Source organism: Rhopalosiphum maidis, chromosome 4, assembly GCF_003676215.2.
Source record: "Rhopalosiphum maidis isolate BTI-1 chromosome 4, ASM367621v3, whole genome shotgun sequence".
Lineage (NCBI taxonomy): Eukaryota > Metazoa > Arthropoda > Insecta > Hemiptera > Aphididae > Rhopalosiphum > Rhopalosiphum maidis.
The window spans coordinates 35,242,624-35,266,943 of record NC_040880.1 but is presented as its reverse complement, the minus strand read 5'-3'; the positions used below and the strand labels follow the sequence as shown (position 1 = coordinate 35,266,943).

General features: G+C 24.9%; 3 protein-coding genes across 5 annotated transcripts; 1 reads left to right on the top strand and 2 right to left on the bottom strand.

The window, feature by feature from the left end:
- Positions 1–5,290: 5,290 nt before the first annotated feature.
- LOC113549494 (neuroblastoma-amplified sequence-like) lies at positions 5,291–17,353 on the bottom strand. Its single transcript, XM_026950825.1, has 33 exons — positions 17,146–17,353; positions 16,846–17,059; positions 16,190–16,335; positions 16,001–16,086; positions 15,712–15,901; positions 15,184–15,318; positions 15,021–15,118; positions 14,628–14,703; positions 14,378–14,551; positions 14,049–14,141; positions 13,680–13,805; positions 13,478–13,622; positions 13,111–13,417; positions 11,917–12,175; positions 11,702–11,833; positions 11,494–11,628; positions 11,257–11,408; positions 11,006–11,185; positions 10,826–10,925; positions 10,588–10,760; positions 10,284–10,396; positions 10,032–10,210; positions 9,751–9,941; positions 9,104–9,169; positions 8,876–9,033; positions 8,602–8,813; positions 7,708–7,874; positions 7,262–7,623; positions 7,052–7,200; positions 6,844–6,959; positions 6,258–6,375; positions 6,062–6,181; positions 5,291–5,989 (listed from the first exon to the last, which is right to left on the bottom strand). Exons 1-33 carry the CDS (start codon positions 17,206–17,208, stop codon positions 5,708–5,710), a joined length of 5,217 nt encoding a protein of 1,738 aa, XP_026806626.1. The 5' UTR covers positions 17,209–17,353; the 3' UTR covers positions 5,291–5,707.
- Positions 17,354–17,529: 176 nt separating this feature from the next.
- LOC113561184 (interferon-inducible double-stranded RNA-dependent protein kinase activator A homolog) lies at positions 17,530–19,441 on the top strand. 3 transcript variants are annotated; one of them, XM_026967458.1, is made up of 2 exons: positions 17,530–17,860; positions 18,347–19,441. In XM_026967458.1, exons 1-2 carry the CDS (start codon positions 17,858–17,860, stop codon positions 19,361–19,363), a joined length of 1,020 nt encoding a protein of 339 aa, XP_026823259.1. In that variant the 5' UTR covers positions 17,530–17,857; the 3' UTR covers positions 19,364–19,441. The 3 variants fall into 3 exon arrangements, with proteins under 3 accessions (XP_026823259.1, XP_026823261.1, XP_026823260.1); XM_026967460.1 differs by having other exon boundaries at positions 17,531–18,108; XM_026967459.1 differs by having other exon boundaries at positions 17,570–17,661.
- A 1,073-nt stretch (positions 19,442–20,514) lies between these two features.
- Positions 20,515–24,097, bottom strand: LOC113548319 (N-chimaerin). The gene is made up of 9 exons (XM_026949131.1): positions 23,687–24,097; positions 23,495–23,551; positions 23,224–23,425; positions 23,046–23,148; positions 22,139–22,406; positions 21,821–22,072; positions 21,526–21,663; positions 21,357–21,462; positions 20,515–20,771 (listed from the first exon to the last, which is right to left on the bottom strand). The coding sequence occupies exons 1-9, from the start codon at positions 23,715–23,717 to the stop codon at positions 20,594–20,596; spliced, it is 1,335 nt and encodes a 444-aa protein (XP_026804932.1). The 5' UTR covers positions 23,718–24,097; the 3' UTR covers positions 20,515–20,593.
- Between the last annotated feature and the right edge of the window lie 223 nt (positions 24,098–24,320).

Here is a 24,320-nt window from a genome sequence, read left to right as displayed (position 1 = left end):
AAAAATATTAATGTACTTGTAGGTGTAATATAAGTAAATGTAAATATTATTAATACCTTAAAAAACTATGTATGTGAAGTGAACATGATGATAGTTCCTGTCTTGGAAATAATATTCTTTAAAATAGCTGTGCAGTAATTACTGGGTACATGCTATAATAATTTATTTTCTAATTAACTGCTCGTCTGAAAAACCAATAACGTTTACAATTAAATAATAATATATAAAGTAATATTAAACCCATGCTGTTGTATTTTTTTTTTTCGTTTTTCAAATCAAATTATTTTCAACATAAATATTAAACATAGTTAAACGTGCATAACTAAAATATCAACTTCGTAATAAAGACTATTGCAAAAATACATTATATTATATATTGTATAACAATGGACAGTGGTACAAGAAATAAACCATGCTGAGTGATTCGATATTATTTGATTACGAAGTGTCGACCCGTAATAGCAACTAGTGCTGGTCTGACCCGCACGGCTGCCCGGCGATTGGGGTGCCAATTTTTCAGTATTTTGGGACCATAACCAAATAAAATAATGTATACTTTAATCACTTATGAACGGAAATTTCGAATTATTATTAACTAATGATAACGTTTGGTGTATCCAACACAATGTGCATACCTATATTATAGCATTCAATTACGTTCTTATACTTCCCAAAACACAAGTTAGTTAATTATAAACGAGCAAGTATCACCAAAACTTAACATTTTAAAATCTAGACTTAGGTTTTTGATAAGCTATAGTATCTGGATCTTTTGACACGTCTGTTTGTAAAAGAAGATATTTCATCATTAAGTATTTAAATTTGTAAGCAATTTTTAAACAATTAATATATGTTAGATCTTCCGGCAATAAATTTCAAAAAACTTCTATTTTAATAATAAATTATAATTTATTAAATTAATTTTATTCAAGTTTATTGATTGGTTTGATTTTTCTTTTAAGTAATAAATAATTGTCTATTTAATGTGTACTGTGTGTGTATGTATACCTATAAATGTAAAAAAAGTACATAAACACATTGTTATAATTTTTTTGTTTTTAATAATATAATATGATATGGTAACACAATATTATTTTATTGCAATAAATTAAAAGATAGATCTTTTTTTAAGTTGGTATGTGGCATAGTGACACAATATGCGCCAGTGATCCAATCATGAGCAAGGCCGACACCGTTAGAGACATCGTATAACGCATCACTATATCAATATTGTATATGTATATTTAAATTATATGTTATTTGTTTCCATATGTTATATTATGTAATTCAATATTTGCATACATTTTTAAGCGTACAAAAAAATGTTGAAAGGTTACATGTAAAATGTAACAAAAATGTCATACCCCCCCCACCACACACACACACGCACAAATATTACCAAATTACGAAACTGAATTTATATCATATATAATATCATAAAATCGTTATTAAATTTAGAGTCAATGCTGACTTATCGTAGGACTGCACTGTAAATAAATCCCTTATATCAACATCAGGCAACTGCTTAAGATGTATCCAAATATTTTTAAAATGTCATTAAATATAGTAAAATGTATTACCTTTGTACAAGTCATATATTCATAATTATATTTTAAACTATGTACTTTTATTACCATTTATACCCATTTTAATATTATTATGGTGTTGTTATATTGAACATATTAATATAGTAAATTCAAAATACAAATCATCAAATATATATTATATATACTTATATCAATATATAATATTTAACTCAGTAATAAATGTGCATTTTTTTCTTTTATTAAAAATGTAGTATTTTTACTTCAGTATAAATGTTGATTATATAATCATTATGCTACAATTATTGATTTTTTTTTTTTTTTTTTTTTATTATTTATTGTTTGAGTTACTTCCACGATTTTACCCAAATTATAATTTTTTTATTATAGTAGCATTTTTATTATAAGTGTATTGTTTGACTCTGACATTATACTTGTTACAATGTAAATAAAAATGAAACAGAAATTTTATAAAGTATTTGAATATATTTAAAAATTAATTTAATATATTGAAAAATTAATTAAGTTAGGAAAAATACATTAAAACTAAAATGTTCAAGCTTACATCTCTAGGTAGGTAGTACAAATTGAATCGCTCGGATATTTGATTTTTTGGCTTATATTTGTAACTAATCAAGCTATAATAATATTAAGAAGAACATTTGTGAAATTGCTTTATGATATTTTTTTTCAGGTAAGGACCTATAACAAAGCATATAATAATATGTACAATTTTATGTACAACTAATCACTTTTATAACTAATATAATATATCTTATGCAGCAATGCGATTTTGGCCTAAAAAACTAAAAATGCGTTGTATAATATGACTTTAAATATATTTTCATTATCATTAAACATCACACAATAACAGTACAAATATAAATACTATAGTAGTATACAAAAGAAAATGGAAATTGATAATTTAAATTTGGGCACGGAAAAAAATAAGTAATGTACGGTGTTGTACATTATTCAAGGGTAATTATTACTATGAATTGATAGGTAGCATGATGTACGCAACTAGTCTACAATTATAAAATATTCTAAATGAAATACAAAAATTTGATGTTGGAACAAAATTAACTTCATCAAATATAGATACTTGAATTGAGTTTATTTAGTATCGCATCAAATAGGTAGGTATTTACATTTTAAATTTTTTTAAACAACCAAAATTCTCTTTCATAAAATAGCAAATACATTTGAACATATAAAATAGAATTATTAGGTATTTTTTTCGTGTTAACACCTTAAACAATTTGTACATTATTTGAATATTTATTGCAAATAAATTAGTATTTTACACAGTGCATTATAAAATAATTAGAAACCGGTTGATAACGAGAATATGAGATGGTGATAAACTTACCATATTATGTATTGAAAATACTAAATAATTAAATATGTAACTATGCTTTTGTATTAGTATTTGTGCTGTAATTAATTTGCAAGAAAAATGCATCACTGTTGTTCGATCATTCAGTAAAATGCAACAAAGTATGTTTGTAATTATTACAAATAATAGATGTAGTTCGTGCAATCTGAATAATTAAAGCTAAAAATACACGACATACAAAAAAAATAAATACACATTGTGTGTATGTGTAGTCATTTCTATTTTTTATTTTATTAAAACAAATAAAATGTGTGACATTTAAAAATCTTTAAAAAAAAAACTATTATTTTTTTTTTTTTTTACGCGTGATTATTAAACAATTTATTATTATTGTTGTTATTGTTTACTATTATTTGAAAGTTTCGTAACAATATAACGGTATACAAAAAATATCCTAGTACAATGGACGGTTTTAGGTGTTGAGGTCATAAATTTTAGATAGCGCGGTGGCGCATGGAGGTGCAATAACTATCAAGTACAGAAAAAGTTTCAAATCACCAACAGATAATAATTATTTGACAAAATCCAAAAATGAATTTCATTTAAAATAATATAATCTACTATCAAAACTATGTTGATAAATTTACACTATATTATTTTCTGTTGTAATCATCATTGCATCATTTGCATCGTTAATTTTTAGACTGATATTTATTATAATGTTGCAAGGTTTTAATGTAATATTAGTAAGTAATATTAAATAAAAAATGTTTTGTTTTAATAAAATTTTAAATATGATGACCAAACCATAAGTTTTGGATCAATTTATTCATTTACTTTATAAAACAGCAGCTTATAATCAATATTATAAATGTACCTATTAATAATTGTGAAGGTTGAAAAGGTCTCAAATATATAAAAGAAAAAATAATACTATAACATCAAAATCGCATGGACACACACCCAGTGGCGGCGCCAGAGACGAGCAAGGTAGGGTCAGGCATTTTCAAGTAGGACCCTGGCCCTACCACTAGCCTAACCTTAGACATTATAATATACTTATTTTTAATTTTTCGTGGCTTTACCTTATAATTTTTGGTTCCCATTGACCCTACCTAGAAAAATCCTCAACCGACCCAGTCGATGAAGTCAAAATTCTAACCAATGCTACCAGTATCCGAATTGCTCGATTTACTAGAACATTTTGCACAGTTAACACCTTTCAACACGCACTCGATTTAATTTGATCTATATCTATATCTATCTATTTTTTATCTATTTAACTGACCATAAGTGAATTAACCCGCTCGTCACTCATTTTCTGAGCTAGTTCTTCGGCTTTGCTCAACATAGGACCAGAGACACGAACACCACGATTTATTATCAATGGAGATCATTCAGTTAAAGCCCCATCAATTTCGGGGTCCCTTCAGTTTTATTCATTTAACCAAATGTTTAGTTTTTTAAATTGAAGGTTTTGCCTAACACGTTTTCTTCTTTGTAGATTTTGTTCAATGGTTCATATACCTACAGCAGTGGTGGATCTAAAAAAAGTGGACCGGTCGGACATTTAAAATTAGGGCCCGCGCCTCCATTTAATTATTTAATTATCCTCCCCTCACCCAAATAAATTGTTGACATAATACTTCTAATTCTAACTTATAAAAAAATTGCTTCAATTACTTAAAAACAACATAAATATTGGATACAAATAAATAAAATATAATTAGTTATGTATTCAAATGATAAATACAAATTTTATTTAAATTCTAATGAATTCAGTTCTACATAAAATTACTAAGTCAAACTAAAAACAAAATATACATGGGTCGATAGTTGTCGACGACGATGAGAATGACCAGTTTTGGTATTTTTAGCTCACTGCTATAATATCATGATATTCTGTATAATATAATAACTTTTAATAATATAATTTATTGTAGCACAACTATTTTAATACCTATTAATTTATTTATGAAATTTAGTGTTAACCCTATTATTTTTTCCAAGGGGTCCCACACAGCCGGGGCCAGGTCGGACATGTCCAGGTTGCCGGGTGTTAAAGATCCGCCACTGACCTACAGACATATATAGGTAGAAACATAATTATTCAGTTGCTTGACGTCGGGATGTGCCTAGCATTAGCGTTTTTATTTTATCTATGATCACAATGTTTTTCTCAAAGTAAAAAACTTTTTGGGACATAGTTACACATTGAAATTTCCCTATTAAACAGAATTAGATTAGATAGTATTGGTTTTGTCAAATGTGGGAGAGAAAACCACACATGTGCCATTTATTTCACGTTCGTATTGCTTGAATTGTCCGTCTTTTTTTTTACAATCTATTATCTGTGTAACATGTACAAAATATTAAGCTTTAATAAAATAAAAACTGCCCACATTAGCGGTATTTTTTTAATCATATTATATAGTATATACACTACATATACTGGTATCAGTGGAATCGGAAATAGACCCCTTTATTCATAATAATATAAAAAGAGCTCTTGAGAGGGAGGATGATATTACACTCATAATTAAATGATATTCCAACATTAAAAATCATTTTATAATATATAATAGTCAAAATTATTTTATAAACATAGAATAAATTAGTTAAACATATATTTTAAATAAGTATATAGCTTGGCGCGTGACCCTATCACCCTGCATTAAATACAGTTTTATATTTGTATTTATTCTTCAAAATTGTAATAAATATAAAATATACAATAATATCAAATACAATTAATAAATAAAAATTGCTTAATGTGTTGTATCAATGATTAACAAGTAACAATACATAATACAATACATATTTATCACTTATCTTTAGTATTTCTGCCTAAATAGCTTTCAGATATTTCTCTTGCAGCCACATTGGTTCTCAATGCAGCTGGCACACCATTGTGATTTAAATATAATGAACCAGCCAACAGACTACGCCCAGTAGAAGCTAACTGCTCACAGACTAATCGGCAATTCTTTCCACTATTTCCGGCTAATGCTCGACATGTAAGATTATTCATCATCTCTTCACAATCAACCAATTGTTCTACTAGACCATATTCAAGGATAGTATCCAATACCAAATCAGGTAGAACCTTAACATAAAATGTATGTAAAAAAATATATACTTAAATATTGTTACATTTTATTTAGTTATAATTACTTACATGGTTAGTTTGAAAATAACTTATAGCAGCTGCTTCTACAGAACTTTCACCAGATAATAAATACAATAAATAAAGTAAAATATTGTTTATATTTGGGATACTACTTAAGTCTTCTAATTCCTGTAAAAGTTACATAAATTATAATAAAATTCAGAAGAAAATAATTTTCAATCTAACAATTATAGAGATATCATACCTGTTTAGTGAAATTGTGTTTACTACAAGTATATTTTAGTACAGATATTGAAATTCGAAACTCATGTGGTTGGAACACTAATAACCGCTTCAAAGCTTCGAGCCATACTTCATTAAAACTAAAAATCAAAATAAATTTATAGGAAACATTTTTTTTTATTATTATTCGTTATAAAATTCTATATTATTTATGATTTTATCTTTCTGATGATAATTTATATTTACTATATTATAGTTTATAATATTTCTGAAAATCAATTTGAAATGTAAGATTATGACCAAAATATACCTTTTTGATTTTTAAATATTACGTGCTATTATCTTTTAGGAATTTATTTAATAATAAGGTGGTATTTACATTCTACAAAAAAAAACAATATTGAACATTAACATTTATATTGGATAGTATTCAGTTAAAATAAAAATATAAAACAAAACATTTTAATAAATTATATTATAACCTTTTTATCAATTAATATGTAGATATATTTTATAATAAGACATAAGTTTACATATTATACAAAATGATCACTGAAATAAAATAAAAATATGTCCTAACAAAAATATATTTTATCTTTATGACTTACTCTTTCGTCTGAGATAAAAGCTTAACAATTTTATCAACATCAGCTGGTGATTTAATCTGTTGTATTAACTGATTGAAATCTATATTATCTTGACTGACATCAGACACTGAAGATGTCTAGAAGGAATATAATTTTTATAAGAAAACTTTACTAATTTATAATTAGTAAAATTAAATGACTTATTAAAAATTATTAGTAAAAAACTTACAGAGCGAGATAGTTTAATACAACGTTGGATTTTCTCTGGTAGACTTTTCAACAACCTATTTAATACAGGAGCACTACATCCAGTTTGTTGAGCCAAGGAAAATGTTTCATAGGTAGTTACAGGGTTTAACAATAGCTTGTAATCAATATCTACAGTAAAATAACAACAATATGTAATATTTTTTTATTTTTAATAGTTGATCATTTTTACCTGGAATAGTACTATGAACTCTCTTCAGCACTTTAATATGTTGAATAGGTGTCATATCATCTTCAAACTGCCCATGATCATTAGGATTGATAAAATTTAAAACTGTATAGTAAGCAATCAGAACATTATGATTGGTACCTGGTACGTGTTCATAAACCTCAAGCATAAAACTATTATAAAATTGTTTGTTATTCTGAATCAAACTATTAAATTCCATTGTTGTTAAGGTTTCTTCTATATTTCTAGCAGGTATTGTGTATAAACAATGTTTTAAGAATTCTAACAGTAACTTATCATTTATATCTAATGATTGCCTATTGCATATTTCCAATGCTTTTTCCAGATGTTTTGCTTGACCAGTTCTATAATAAAAAAATATTTTTTTTTTCAATTATAAAAAAAAGGATTTTAAATATATTAAATCATAATAAAAAATAAATTCATACCTAGCCATCCTTATAAGTTCTTTGTTCATTTCTTCTGGGCTTACATTCAAATCCAAACTTTTTGCACATTTACTATACAATAATGCATATTTACGTAAATAATGAGCTATTTTGGAATCTGATTCTGTAGATTTAACATCAAGGTCAGACATAACTTCTTTAATTAACTAAAAAACCACAATTATTATTTATATGATTATAAACAAGTATGAGAGAATTTTAAAGGACTAAATGTTTTTTTCGTTGTACTTCAATATTTTAAATTTAATAATTTTGTTAGGCAACTATAATAATTTTTATCACTCTACCTCTGTTAATATGATTATTATAACCCATATGAAATTATACTAAATGTATTCAAAATAATTAGTTGTAAACAAATTTTTATTAAGACAAATTCACTCCATTCAGTCACAATAAGAGTATTAACTTTTGTAAATATTACTATATTCACCTAACTTAATCTAACCTTACCCAGGCGTGGATTCAGACTAAATTCATAAAAGGGGGCCATGGCTACTCGTTAGATCCGCACCTGAACTTAACTCCTTACTTTTTATCATCCAAAGAACCAATTAAATCCAATTTGCAACTAAAAATCTCTCTAAATGTTGAAAATCAAAGCATTTATAAAAGCTTAAAAAATTATGAGAAACCAAAAAAAATAAACACATCATTGTAAAATCAATATATCTATTAAGCAGGTTGCTCAGAATCAAAAAATAAAAGTTTTTTTTAAGGTACATAACATTTTTATTTATTATTTCTTAATAATAGTTCATTTAAAATGAAAAAATTATGTATATTTAATATTATTATAGGATTAAAATATTATAAAACTGATTTATCACTATTTATTATTTATAATTTTTACTTTTTAAAATAATTTCTTACTTGATCTGTAGGTAATTTAAAAATATCAACATCATGCATAACTTTATGCGCATAGCGTAAGGCATAAATATATAGAGCTAATTTAGTACTAAGAACACCTTCACAATAATTGAAACACTCATCTACAATACTATCATCTGATATATGCAAAAAACATAATACTGACATTTTTGAATCATATCCAAGATATTTGAAACCATAAATAGCCAAAACTATAAAGTAAAATTTTAGTATAATATTTAAAATATTAAAAATATCTGATATAGAAGTTTACCTTGGTCATAATTTGAATGGTTATAAGAAACTTTAAGCAATTCACTTAAATTAGACAATAACTCTTCGTGCGATAGTCCAACTTCAACACAATTAGAGCAATTTGAATGTAATGAACTATCATTATTTGATATAGCAAGGTAATTGATATTTTTAATTCTAATTTTCAAACACATGTGTTATTAACAATTTGATAAATTAATGGAATAATAGTTATTAAAATACTAACATTGGAGCTTCCAATTGAGAATCAAATTCTGTTATTTGTTCAGTGTTTTCGTTCTCCAACAACTTTCTTTAAAATTAAAATCAAAACACTTGAGCAATTAAAATTTTAAAATTACTGTTACAATTCAAATTAATTATGTCTATACCATTTATATTATTTCTGTTTTACATAGGTGTAGCATGATAAATGTACATACTGACTCCTAGAACTTTATTAATAGTTAATAAATAATAATAGAGAAAAAATACAGACTATCAAATTTGTAGAAGTCTACATGAAATGTGAGTAAGTATATTTTTAAATAGAAATGATTTAAATATATTTGTAAAAATGGATTCAAACCTATTTTACTTGAAACTTATTTTAATAGAATAATACACAGAAACAACTCTTTGCTCAGACAGTTTTTATACTCATCTAAAAATTTGTTGTTATGTACATTTTCTCTAATATTAACTATGATTAAACTGTAGTAAAAATAAATTGTGTATATTTGATATGATATGTTGTGTATAATACAGAAAAACATATGTGGTATAAGCATCCTCTTAATTTTTAATATTATTAAGTAACGTTAATAAAATATCTAGATTAAAAAAATAAACAAAAAAAAGTTTAAAATATTTTAATTATATAAATTATATCACCTTAATTCAATAATTGAAACAATTTTTTCTACAGGACAATTAAGCACAGCAAATGACAATACTTTTATTTTCAAATCAATATCAATAATATCGTTATGTACTCCTAATTCAACGCATAAAGGCCATACTGATGGTTCATTTTTGTCCATCAATTGAACACATATTTTAGAAGCAAATTTCAAATCATTAGCCTAGAAAAAAAAACTTAAATTTAAATTATTCATACACATTATACATTGTAGAAACACTTATTTAAAAAAATACATATTTCAATATATTACTTGATATGCAGCCATAGCACATTTGAATAAAATATTGGATTCAGTAGAAATAAAGCTTTCATGACATTTAATATCTAATTTGTTAGCTAATGTTATTAGTTTTTTCAATAATGTATAATTGTTTGGCTTAGAAGATAAAGTAATGTCAATCAGTTTCCATTTATTTTTACATTGACGCACTATTAAATATATATACATAAAACATTGATATAATATTTATGATTTTGCATTATAACTAAATAATATAATTACCTTGAACTGGAAGTATTTTTGTACTAAGAGTGTTAAATATTGTCATAGCAGAAATTAAATTCCATTCATGTACTAATACATTTTCTATATTAGGTATAATTTGTAAACATAATCTAAAAATAGTTTTTTTTTTTATTATAACAAATTATTTCAGCTATAACATCAACTAAACTTTAAAATAGTTATTTAAAATAATCTTGTTGGTTAATAAGTTGTAATTAAACTTTTAAACTAAATTGTTAATAATTAAAAAAATATTTTTTGTTTCAATGAAAAATATCAATAAATCATTAATGTTATTTACTTTGCTAAGTTCATTGATGCATCATTAAAAGACTTTGATCGATCAAAATACATATAAAATGAGTCTTTAACAATCTTTAAACTCGAGTGCTCTGGTAATTTACCCAATAAAATATCTTTACTTAGTGGTATTATTTTTTGATTTTGACTACCCAACAGCATTTTTACATACTCCTAGAAAATTTAATTACAAGTTACAATTTAACAAATTACAAAAATTTTAGTTAATTTTTTTTTACCTCATAACATATTTCAATTGAAAGTGACGGGAAACAAAATTCTGCTATTTTTAACAAATCACCAAGTACATTTGACCAATATTTTTCAGTTTGATTTTTTCTAATAAAAATAATTTCAATTAATAGTTTTAACAAAAAAAATTAATAATTTTCATTTTTTTTAGTTATAATATTGCTTACATTGATGTATATTCACATATAGATACCATAACTTTTCGGAAAAAAGCACTGTTGGTCAAATTATCGATTAACACTTTAAGAGGATATCTAATACCATATGTAAGCAATAATTTTGAAGCATTTATAATTTGCTTGATTTCTTCAAGTTTTTTAATATTAGATTTGTTTTCAACAGTATTTCTAAAATAAAAATAATATAATAAATTTGTATTATATATAACAATTAAATAGGCTTATAAATTTTACATTACTTTACACTTTTTAACAATGACACAACTATGCTATGTGCCTCATCTAATTGATCAGTTCTTGTATAAGTATAAATGCATTTAAGTCCTAACTCTATTTTTGCTTCATTTGATACATTTATGCACCAACCATTAATTTGAACATACTCAAAATACTGAAGTTTTCATAGAAATATAATTTTTTACTATTTTATTATTATTATTATTATTAATTATAAAAATAAAAAATAAATAAATCACCTGTGACGATTTTTTTAAACAGCTTTGACTAGTCTGTATTAGATATTGCTCCAGTAAATAAAATGTATCTGCTTTAGTTTGAATAAATGGCAAAAAATAGTTTGTCAAATTATTCAAAAATAAATTTTCATCGCACTATTCAGTTTCAACATTTTTTAATTAATTAAAAAAAAAAAATAATAAAAATTGTTTGATTAATTTTACAAACCCTTGACATAAACAATGATGCTTTTTCTAAGGTGTTTAATTGTTCAATATCTTCTAAGAACATATTCTCTAACCCTACTTCATACACCAAGACTTCTAGAATGGATAAATCTTCATGCAATTGTTCTAATCCCTTTATGTTTTTTTAAATTTGTTAGCATATTTTGAAATATATAAATGTCAATAAAAATAAATATTAGATAATTAAATTTTTACCTTAATGTTGTTTTCACGAGCAATAGTAGCCATTTCTAATGTATGTTGAACTAATTTAGTACATAGCTCAATATTTCGAATTCTTTTTGTATACCAATGAATAAGGTCTTGTTCAGTTAAAGACACACTTTTTATGTTCTCAAAAGTGCCAGTTAATAATTTAAATCTATCAGACTCACACCAATCAAATTCTCTTAAGATTTTTGATTCTAAATATATAACTTTTTTTTCAGACGGATCCCAAACTGGCAATAAATGTCTAAATTACAAAAGAAAAATATATTTAATATGATGTATACATTTTATTACATAGCACAAGTTGAGAATTTTTAATTATTAATAACTATATCTCTTGGATTTGAGTAAGAATTAAGATTCAACTTTCTTTATTTAAAAATCCATGAGTTTAATTCAGATATAATTAATTGATAAATCATGCATATTTATTTCACAAGTATTTAAAACATAATATTTATTAAATGTATTAAATTATAGAAAAATATTTAAAAAAATATATGTTAATTATTTATCATAAAAACTAAAACTAAAAATATCTGTACCTACTATTCTAAAAATAAATGTTTCATAGGCAGTATTATCATGAAAGGGCAGGACGAATAAAAGAAATGATTCCCGTTCAAAATAAATAACTGATCACCTATCACCGCTATGTAGAAACTAGAACCATTGTAATTACTAAATGGATTGAAAATAAAATTCTACATATAATAATAAATGCATATATTACTAAAAAAATTCACAGATTCAAGTGATAGTTTACATGAATTTAACTTAACAGAGACCTCTACTAATAACAAGATTAAAAGGAATTATTGTTTAATATATTTAATGAAATGTATAAGGTAAATAGTCTATAGTTCAATAGAGAAAAAAATTTATAAATTATATTTTTATAATGAAAATTACCATTAAATGTATGACTGAAAAACTTGTACTATTATCAAACAATGTTATATTGATTCAGTTTTCATCACAAATATTTTTTTTTTATAACTTATTACAATACAAAGTACCTAATGGACTCAAAATTACAGCCTTTGATAAAAGAACATTTTTCAATGAATTAGTTATATCTTATATGCAATGTGTGTTATTCTATATTTACAGTTCAGTGGGCAAACACAACAATTATTTAATTTTTGTTATTTACTTATTTGTAAAGTTACATTATACCTGTATAACTTGACCATTAGTGTCTCTGGAAAATCATTCAATATGTCCAACCAGTATGGAAGAACATGATCACTATAGTAGGTAAAAACAATAGATACCGCATCAACTTGACACTGTCTAGCTAATTGCAAGGCCCACTGTAAAGGACTCAAATCTCTAAGATGTTTATATGTTTGAGCACTGTAAAGGGCTTCACTGTTACCATCCATTTTTTTTAAGACCATTTCATAAGTAGTTAGTTTATCCAAGTAATTTAAAAGTTTTAATCTTGATATGATAAATTCTTTACCTTCTTGACTAAATGTACCTGATTTATAAAAATTTCAGAAATTAAACTATAATCTACATTACAAAATTTAAAACTTACCAGTATTTTCAGATTCTATACTTAGGTATGCAGAGAAATCAGTTATTTCTAAGCCATATGCGATCAATTGCTTTGCTCCAATTAATGTTTCTGAAACTCTGTTGCAACATTCATGTACAATCCATTGTTTATCAGATACTTTACTCTTAAATACATATAATAAATTAAAAATATAATTTATTTTATTTTACTTTTTACTCACCAAAATATTATTAATAGTTTCTTCTAGAACTGAACTATTACACCATTGATGCTTATATACTAAATCTTTATCCAAATTATATTTCAATGCTAGTTGTAATGCATCATCATATTGTTTTTCCTGTATCTGTAAAATACCAAGATAAATAAAATAGCATAATATTATATAAAAACATGTTTTAAGTACCGCTATCATATTGTCTAAATTACCATGCAAGTTCAAAATATGTTATGATGTAAAAACATCAAAATCAATTTATTAATAATGAAATTAGTTTAATTAAGCTAGTTTTTTTAAGTACTATTATGAACTAAGTATATTTATTTATTTATTTATTTTTTAATAAATACTTTAACATTTTAATATTACTTTTTTCATGAGTAACTGCTGAGGAGTAGTTTTGGTTACTGCAATAAGTTTATACACATTTGTTGTTGTCAGTTTGGCATTTACACTAGAATCCTTAAACACATAAAAACTAACATTAAAAAAAAAAAAAAATTTCTAATGATTTATTAATTATCAGTCAACAACTTTTAAATTTCAATAACATATATTCTATGCTATTTTCTTTAGCAGTTTTTAGAAACTTTAAAAATATAGCCCAATCTTATATTTTATAATATTAAAATAATCTATCTTATCATTTGTTATACATTAAATATAGATGTCTTATTAAAATTATAATATAAAATTACCTGAGAATTATTGACTGACTCTATTGTTTCATAATCAGCAACAACAAAATTATTGCTATTATATGAACCACATAATTTGAAATTAAAAGGATTCATTTTAGTAATAACTACACTTTGTTGACCTTTTTCGCGGCAAATGATAAGAGTGCCATCAAAGCAACCCAAAATTAAAAGCTGAATCAAAAAAATATTGTCTTAATCAACAATACCTTAATTTAAATATTTTTATAAAATCAAACAAAATATGTACCTCATTAGACCACCACTCAATATCGACAATGCCACCCATTTCTTTTTGATCATTTACAGACCAATTCTTGCAAATACTAAAAATTAAAATTATTAAAATTATACTATAAAATATTAAAAAAAATAATAATAGTTTTAAGGTTAAAAGTTATAACTATTATTATAATGATTCAAGCAAAAGTGTTTACAATGATATTAGTAGCACTTAATATATTCTAAAAATTTTGTTGAAATACAAAATTGTAAAATGTTATCCTTGTTTAATTGAAATTATATTCTATTATATTTTACCATTTAATTTCAACAATCAAACCATACTTCAAAAACTAGGTTCAAAGTTATTAACAAAGACAACTCTTTTTAGACCATATTCACAATTTTAGTTATTACATACCTTATTTCTGGAAAATTCCAAATGCAAACTGTTCGGGTTCCATATAAACAAGCTAACAATGTAGATGAAGGTGATAAACTCATTTTAATAATACATTTCTGCAATTTTAAAGTTAAAATGATAAATTTTAATTTAGTTTATCAGAAAGTAATGATTAACTTACATTTTTTTTACGCAATATCATATTAATAAACCTGGATAAAAATCCATCCTGTACAATACTTGAAGATAGAACTGGATTGTAATATGGCTCATATGAAATCATTGACCATAAATTTAAACCAGAATCATTTAAATCCTATACATATAATTATTTAAAAAATGTTAGTATTGTAATGTTAATTAAAATTTTAGAGTTCTACATAATGAGATCATTTTTTAATAAACTAAATTCTGATCATATTTTTATAGCTTTTATAGTATCAGTGACATCCCTTTCAATAAAATGTCCTGTCCATCTGATCGTCTTTTAAAATGTATTATTTTTAGAGTATATAGATTGAAAATAATAAATTTTCTTAAAAAAAAAAAAGCTTGTATAAGCTTGTATAAGCTTATATAATTTTGTATAAGCTTCCCTCAATACTCTCAATCACTATTAGCTATTAACGCTTTAGTAATTTTCCTCTCAACTAAAATTATCTGTAGACTGTAATTAAATGTAAAATATAATCAATAATTTAAGTCTCACCAATTTATTTTGTATATCTGAAGATGTAATTATGTAAGATAGATCTAAACATGATGTGACAGATGTCAATAATGACGCACCTAGTACTTGAATAAAATTAAACGTGTGCTGAATTTGGTAACCATACACAGGTGATACAGCATAGCTAGTTAATGATCCATTTCCACCAATTAAAATAAGCTCATACGACCTAAAAATAATTAGAATATTGTAGAATATTTCAATATTTAAATAAATTTGATAGAAAAACATGATGTTGTAATCAAAATTGTAAGAAATATAAACGTACCATTTTGAAGACCGCGTTCGCAAATCTAAAAATACCATTTCTTTGGCAAATATATTATTGGTAGGTTGTTTAGTACTATTTTGAATCTATTAAATACATTTAAAAATAGTTAAAATATAAAACAATTAATTTATACTAATAGTTGATATATATATATATCCATGATAAATGTAATAAGACTTAACTTACAGACTTAATAATAAATAAGTTTGAGGCTAAAAGATCATAGCAAGCAATGTGACCATATGTAGTGGCAATTGCGAAAATTGAACAATCAGGACTCCATGACAATACTCTTTTTGATGGGTATAAATCATTTGATATTAAATCAGGCACTAAACAAATAATTTTAAAAGACATTTTATAAATTTAATTTGTTACATTGCATGTCCTTGCTATTTATTCAAAAAAAGGGTTAATTTATTAAATATTATATAACCATTTATTCAAATAATTACAACTACAAGGAGTACCTAAACAGAATAAACATAGGATACAAATCTACCTCTTAAATTTAAAAATATATATTATTGTGTACTAGAATACCTCCAAGACAAATTGAATAGGGGGATAATGTTAAATAAAAAAATTATTAATTAAATAAAGGATTTAACTAATTCAAATAGCCAAAAAGTATCCCCATGCCAAATATTAATATTTAATGTATATCGTATACAAATTATAATTATTAATATTATAAATTAAAATAATTGCTTTTTATTGAAGAACTATGAAATTAAAAATCAAACTAAGAGATTGAAAATTATTAATTAACAGTAATTAGGGTGTATTAAATGAGATGTTTATGTTACAGTAAAAAAAAATTATACATTAAAATATCTTACACGTTGCCTTTGCTAAAGTCTTATTATAATGTTTTTCCGTGCGCATTTCCAGTGTATTATGTTGCACAACAGACAAAACTTGGCCATTGCCTCCAATACAAAACTTCCAAGTTGGCTCATTTGAATTATATGTTTCTGATGAAAAATAGGGTAAATATCTATATGCACCGATGTAGTCAACAACACTTAAAGGACTTTTCTTGGAGGATTTTTTCTGTAAATACAATAATTAACAATAAGGAAAAAAACAATTGAAATGTATATTTTTAAACTGTTGTTATGTGGTGAGTAGGTACTCGCCAAGTCTAGAGTTTCATGCCATTGAACGTATTCCGATACGATGTACAAAATTTCTTCGCTCATTTCGGGAAAATATCTAATACTTTACGGTAGATATGGTTAAATAATACCTATTGAAATATTTTAAGCAAAGCCCAAAGAAAAAATTACTTAACGGTTGAATAATAAAATATATAATAGTAATTATTAATTTACTATAAATTTTTTGAAAACATAAATGCCAGCGTGTTATCAATTATTATCATCGTCATTTTATCGTCGTCGAGATAAAATTCTTTAACTCGTTACAATTATCACGGTTTAGCACGGTGAATACATCGATAGGTATCGATGAGTAAATACCACGAACTATGATTGTCTTAAGTCCGTGGTAAATACTTATTGTGTGATAATACAACAGAATAGTCGGAATTTATTCTGTGATGGTACGTTAACACGTCGTTATTCTGCGAGTTGTCGTACAACATAAACATGGAATACTCGTAATATAGTATAATAGCATTCTAATATTCTATGGTAAAACCATGTGCACAGATTTCTATATTAAACAATTCGTATACATTATTATTAATATTATATTGTAATATGGAAATCTGCGTGTAATAGCCTACTATGTATAATCTATATTGTTGCATTTAATTGAAATTATTTTTCGACAGTGGTACATTTTAATGTGATTACAATTCTGTTTCTATCGACAACTATAAAAAAAATGGTAAGATTTCCATTGGTCATGATTATCATTCTGTCACCGTGATCGCTTATGATGTTAATAACCACTTGTAAGCAGCTCTAATAGCCTGCTATACCACAGATATCACAGAATAAATTAAAATTAGGATTTAGTCTATTCTATGTCGATGTACTCTTTTTAACTCGTTGTCATTACTAATTTGCCGGCGCGATCGAGCTCAAGTCACTCGATTCGCTCAAGAATAGCACATCCATTTTTATCTCCATCAAGTAAATATTGTCGAATACATACCTATTATATGAACAAACTTATCGGTGTGATATTCGATTTGAAATCATTACTAGTTGTTATAAATTTTTAATATTATTAAGGTTGATCAACATTTTAGTTCATAAATAACTAATAATTAAAATCACTTTATTTTTAAATGTCATAATTATTATACATATTATTAATTTTAACATATCTAATAAATTATTATTATTGTAAATTATTTTTTTTTTTTAGAAAATGAATGAATCAATAGTATTAGATCTGCAAGACAAGTCTGCACACATAAGTTCATTAAACAAAACTCCAGCCTCTATTGTGCAAGAGTATGCAGCTAAAAATCGCCTTGTTCCTCAGTACGACCTCATACACAATGGTATATCTCATAGTAAAATCAGCTTTAAGTATAGTCTGACTATGGATAATTATGTAGCTGTAGGCGAAGGATCTTCTAAAAAAGAAGCCAAACATGTGGCAGCGTTAAATCTTCTTAAATTAATGATTGATGATAAACCCCAATTATTGAATACTGATTTTAAACAATGGGATTTTGACAATCATGTGGTTTCTCCATTTGATAATAATATTAAAGTGAACGCTGTTGGACAATTGAATGACATTTGTTCAAATAATAAACTTGGATTGCCTGAATTTAATTTAGTTAGAGAAGAAGGACAAGCCCATGCTAAACTATTTACTATGAGTTGTCATGTAGCTAAAATGGTTGAAACAGCTACACATAAAACCAAAAAACAGGCCAAACATTTGGCCGCTGTTCAGATGGTAAACAAATTAATGTCTATTGACAAGTCACTGGTTATGGAAGGGGCATCACAAGTATCAGACTCTAAGAGAGTCTTGGAACAAGTTGAAATTATCAAATCAGAGCTGTCAAAAAAATCTATGCCTATGGATGAACATATAACTAACTATCATATGCTTTTTAAAACATTTGAATGGACTGAATCTGATACACTTATTAAGATTATCAATCAGTACCACAAAAATAATGATTTGGAATTACTTGAACCTTTTAACATTTTATACAAAGTTGTCACTGAAAGTGGAATGTGCTTAACTTCAATACCTATAGATGAAGAATTTGTTGATTTAACACATAATAGTTATTGTATTCTTGCTATAGAAAATGTATACCCTAATGTTTATGGTGCTGGTGAAGCTGACACCATTGAAAAGGCTAAATGTATTGCTGCAAAACAGTTACTCATTGCAATTTGTATATTATTAGATTGAAGACACTTAGTTTTATTCTGCCATAGTTCAAATCAAATAAACAAAAAAAAAATGGTTATAGTTATTATAATAATAGTTATTTAATTTTAATTTTATTGTTTATTACTTTATTATTATATAAAAATTTCTATTTTTTTTATATTATAATGTATCATGTTTATTAAATTCATGTCTTACATTGATTTAGCGCTAAAACAAATTTTATATTATTAATATAATTTTTTTACAATTTAATAATATATAAATTTTATTATGTTCATGAATTGAATAATTAAAAGCAGTGTTACCCATATTCCTGTTTTTTCATTATTTTAAAAGTAATTGGAATTTTAACCTCAGATTACCAATTATAGCAAGACCTCACTAATCAGACTTATATACATCAATTTTTTTTCGATTGTTGAGCGTTGGACCAAAAAAATATAAAAAAACCATACATTAGAAAAATTAATACAAGAATATATATTAAATTACATACAGTTTAAAGCCTCATTAAGATTTTTGATTATTTCTGCTTTTTCAATTAATGTTAATGTTGTATGCTTACATTTTACTGTTTTAGACATCGCAAAAACATAAACAAAGCAAAAATAACTTGTCTAATAACAAATTAAGAACTGGCGTGTTATGAGAATTACCCTTCTGCATTCAATGTATGCAACCACTCACAATCAAACTTAAAGTCCAATATTGTTAAAAATTTACAATGTCAAGATATTACAGAATAACCTAACATAGCAAGTATTACACATTACATGTATTGATGATATTAAATGTAATTAACTATTACAAACGTATATCCATTAAAATTGGATGTGAACATTATAACAGAGAATCATTAAAATTAAAAATTAAAAATCCACTGAGTAGTCAACAGTCTTCATCGATTTTTTCCTACATGATTTAATCACAAAACAATTTTATTGTTTATCTTGTTATAAATAATAATAATAATAATAATACTGTAAACTTGGAAATATATATATTTTATAAAACATGAAAAAAAAATCGCACAATAATAGAAAAATATACCCATATTAAATAACATATAGTTAAATACATACTTTTATAAAAAAATATAGTTGAGAATAAAAAAAATAAATTTCATGTAAAATATTCATTTTAAAATTATAATAAAAATTTGTTATAAAATAATACTGAATCAAGTAAAACAAAAAAAGTTATTGCATTTGTTTTCACAATAATTTTCCAATAAATTATTGTAAAATATCAATTAAATATTGCATTTTGGTTTTCAATAATCATATGTAATGCGCTTATATCGCGATTCATGTCTGGTATTGTACCTTTGAAATCAATTAAATCAGGCATTGGCATAAGGGTTGGCGCAAAAACTGTACTTAGATTTTGAGCAGTCATTTTATTTTCATCTAAACGTAAAGTCACCCTAAAAATAAAATAAAAGGATTAAATATGATATCTTACAATTTCTACTGTCTTGTTAAATACATTTATACAAATAAATATACTTGGAAATTATGTATAATGTATTTTCATTTCTATAAACGTATAAAGAAATACATTATAAATAATTATACCATCACAATTACAAAAAAATAATTTAAAAAGGATAAGTAATTGAAAAAAATTTAAGTTACCAAACTTGACAAATTTGGGTTAAAAATAAAATAAAATAAAAGAGACCTCATAACATCACTTATTAACATTATTAAAACTCATATTATATTATATTCAAGCTAAATAATGTATTCGGCGATGACACATTTTAGTTGGCTATATTCAGGAGACACATGTCCATTATCATTTATCCCCATAAAGTAGTATCTGTATGCCTAATATATAGTTAAGTAGTGCTCCTGTGCAAAAGTTGGTTGCCAAATATGTTATATAACTTGAATGAGATATTGCATAATTTTAGTTTTGAACAAGTCTATTACTATAAGGGTGAATTAAATACGAGTAATAATGATTAATGAGTAATTAATTAATTTGAGTTTTAATTATCATTTACCTGTACAAATGAGCCATTAAATAGCTTAAAGTATTAAAGTGTGCTGGAGGCAATTTTTTCAAAGCGGCTCTCATTTCAGCTAATCTTTCCCAGGACATTTGGATTTCTAAAAAAAAAAAAATAAAAATGTTTTGAATACACTAATCTAAATAATAACATGTTTACCTACCTAAAGCTTTTATGACTAAGGGATGGACATCATATGTGATTAATGGTATTGGAAGCAATCTGAGATACATTTTTAAAATACTAGCTACTACGTGTATATTTTCATAAGCTTGATCGTCCATTATTGTTCCTTTACCATCTGAAAACAATTAATGTAATATATTTTATTAGTTCAATCATAACATTGTTTTTTCTTGGGTAATAAAAATTAAATTAAATTAAATTTATATACTATAAATATATTTTTTTAATGAGACTTTTGAATGCATAGAATAATAAAGTGATTATAATTCTACCTTTATCTAAAGCTAATCTCAAACTATCCATTTCTTCTTGAAAACCAGATACTCTGTAAATTCCTTCAACAGACATGCCACGCCTTTCAATTTCTTCAACACATTTGTCTACAACAAACGGTCTATTAGTTTTATAGGCCTTAACATGAGTAGTTAAATCAATGCCAAAAACGCCTCGAAACAATTTTAAATCAGGATAACAATCTGGTGGCAACTTTTCAGAACACTTGAAATGTGCACTGAAACCACAATCTAAAACAAGAATAAAATTAATTGTAAATATTAAATTTAAGAAAAAACATCTAGACATTTATATACCTTCACATTTCACGCCTTGCTGAGTAAAACCCCATAAAAAATTACTACATAATTCACACCAATTAAGGCCTTTAAAGTTATGTGTTTTAAAATTGTGAGGCTTGTCATAATCCACTACTTCTTCACAATTTAGCTGTCTCGGTTTTAGTTTTTTGATTGTTTTACGTTTGAGTTTATTTAACGTCATATAAGGGCTTTTTTCATAACTTATTAAACTATGCATTAAATAGATGTATTTTCCAGCTTTAGATTCCATGTACAATGTTACCTATTGTAAAAACAAACTTTTATAAATTTAAAAATAATAAAATAGAAAATGATTTAATTTAACTTGATGCAAATAATATTTTTTAAAACATAATGTATAAAGTGAAAATATAATTTCATACAATTTTAATGTTTTAAATACCTAATGAACTGTTTAATAAATCTAATAAAATTATAAAATCGATAGTACATTTAAAAAGAGATAGGCTAATTGTTGTTAAATTAATTTTATGCAAATACACTATACAGTTAAGTAAAAGTCAGTTATATTTATACAAATTCATTATTCAATTACATTATTAAGTATAAGCCATACTAAACTTCTTAGACTCTTGTAAGTACAACTCACATTTAAAATATAAAGGAACTGCAGTGTGTTTTAAATTAAAGAACCAAAAACATCATAGGAAAGCCACATCACAAGCAAAATAAGTAAACATCTCTGACATAACAAGATATTAACTGCACCAAAAATTAATAATAATAATATACAAAAAATTTGTGAAAAATAAAACATTTTATTTAATTAAAACTTTTTAATTTTTTTAAAAAGAATATTTTTGTATAATTTATAGTGCTATAAGTAATTATAATATTGTTTTTATTTAAAATATCATCTGTTATATTTAATTTAACTTACTAATCCATCTGCAACAAGATCATTAATTGTGTTAAAACGTTTTTGTGACACATAATGTTGTCCATCATAAAATAATTTATAGTGATGGACTTTTCCAAATATTCTAAAAAAATGTATTAATGAATATGTTTGTTTATAATTAACAACATATGAAATAAATTATTGAAATTCTGTTTACTTTAATGATAGTGTATACGTCTTATCGTCTGAACTGGTACTTAGTCGTATCAGATAGTTACCATCATCTGTTAATAATGAATTTGCTTCTTTGTGGTTCATTGCTCCGTGATATTCAAGACCATAGAAAAATGGACATCCAGACACAGCGCTAGGTGCAAATACTGGTTGAGGCTTAGGGGATTCTTGTTGGAGTTTATAAACTATAGTAATGATTGTAAGTATTAAATAAATTGTATTACTTATAATACGTAATTGATACAAATACATACGATCAGGTTTCCAAACAATGCTAATTGGAGATCCATTTTCGTCGGTTACTGGAGTATCTATAAATTCAAAAATGTAGGATTCACATTACCTTCTTATTCAATAGGTATATTAGTTCAATTTAATAAAACCAAAATTGCATTGAACAAGTAGTTTAAAATCTATTGACAAAAATAACAATTGGTTATAATTACCATATACTTCTTTACGTTCTTCCTTCTCCATTAGTTATGCTCCAGAATAATAGTTACGATTAACTGATTTTACATTATTAAATTTAAAACAACGTTTAAAGAATGTTAAGTAAATTTGTAATATTGTAATTGTTTTCCTTCTAATTAGGTACTAACAAGTGGTAATTTTTACAGTAAACATAAATAATTGATTATTTTCAAATAAAGTATAAGCTAAACGTTTAAAAAAATAATAGAAAAATAATTCAATAGGTACCTATTAATATAAATTATAAACGAAAAAAAAAATTGAATACCCAATATTTGGCTGATACCTACTGAATAACACAAATATACTTCATTAAGAAGTATTGATAAGACAGAGTTTTTGACAAACGGGTCTTTACAGTTTATAGTAAAAAACTTTTAAAATATGTGTTCTTACTTCTTATCATTTACTCATACGTCTTATCACCGAATCACGAATTATTAATTTTTAAGATACTCATACTATTTTAGAATGTATTCCCAATGAGATTATCGAGATTACCTATCCAAAATTATGCGTAAAATGTCACAGTATTATGATTCTTAGGCCGATTAGCGTAATTGAGACATCAAGACCAGAGGACGTAAGAACAGTAAGATAAAAAAT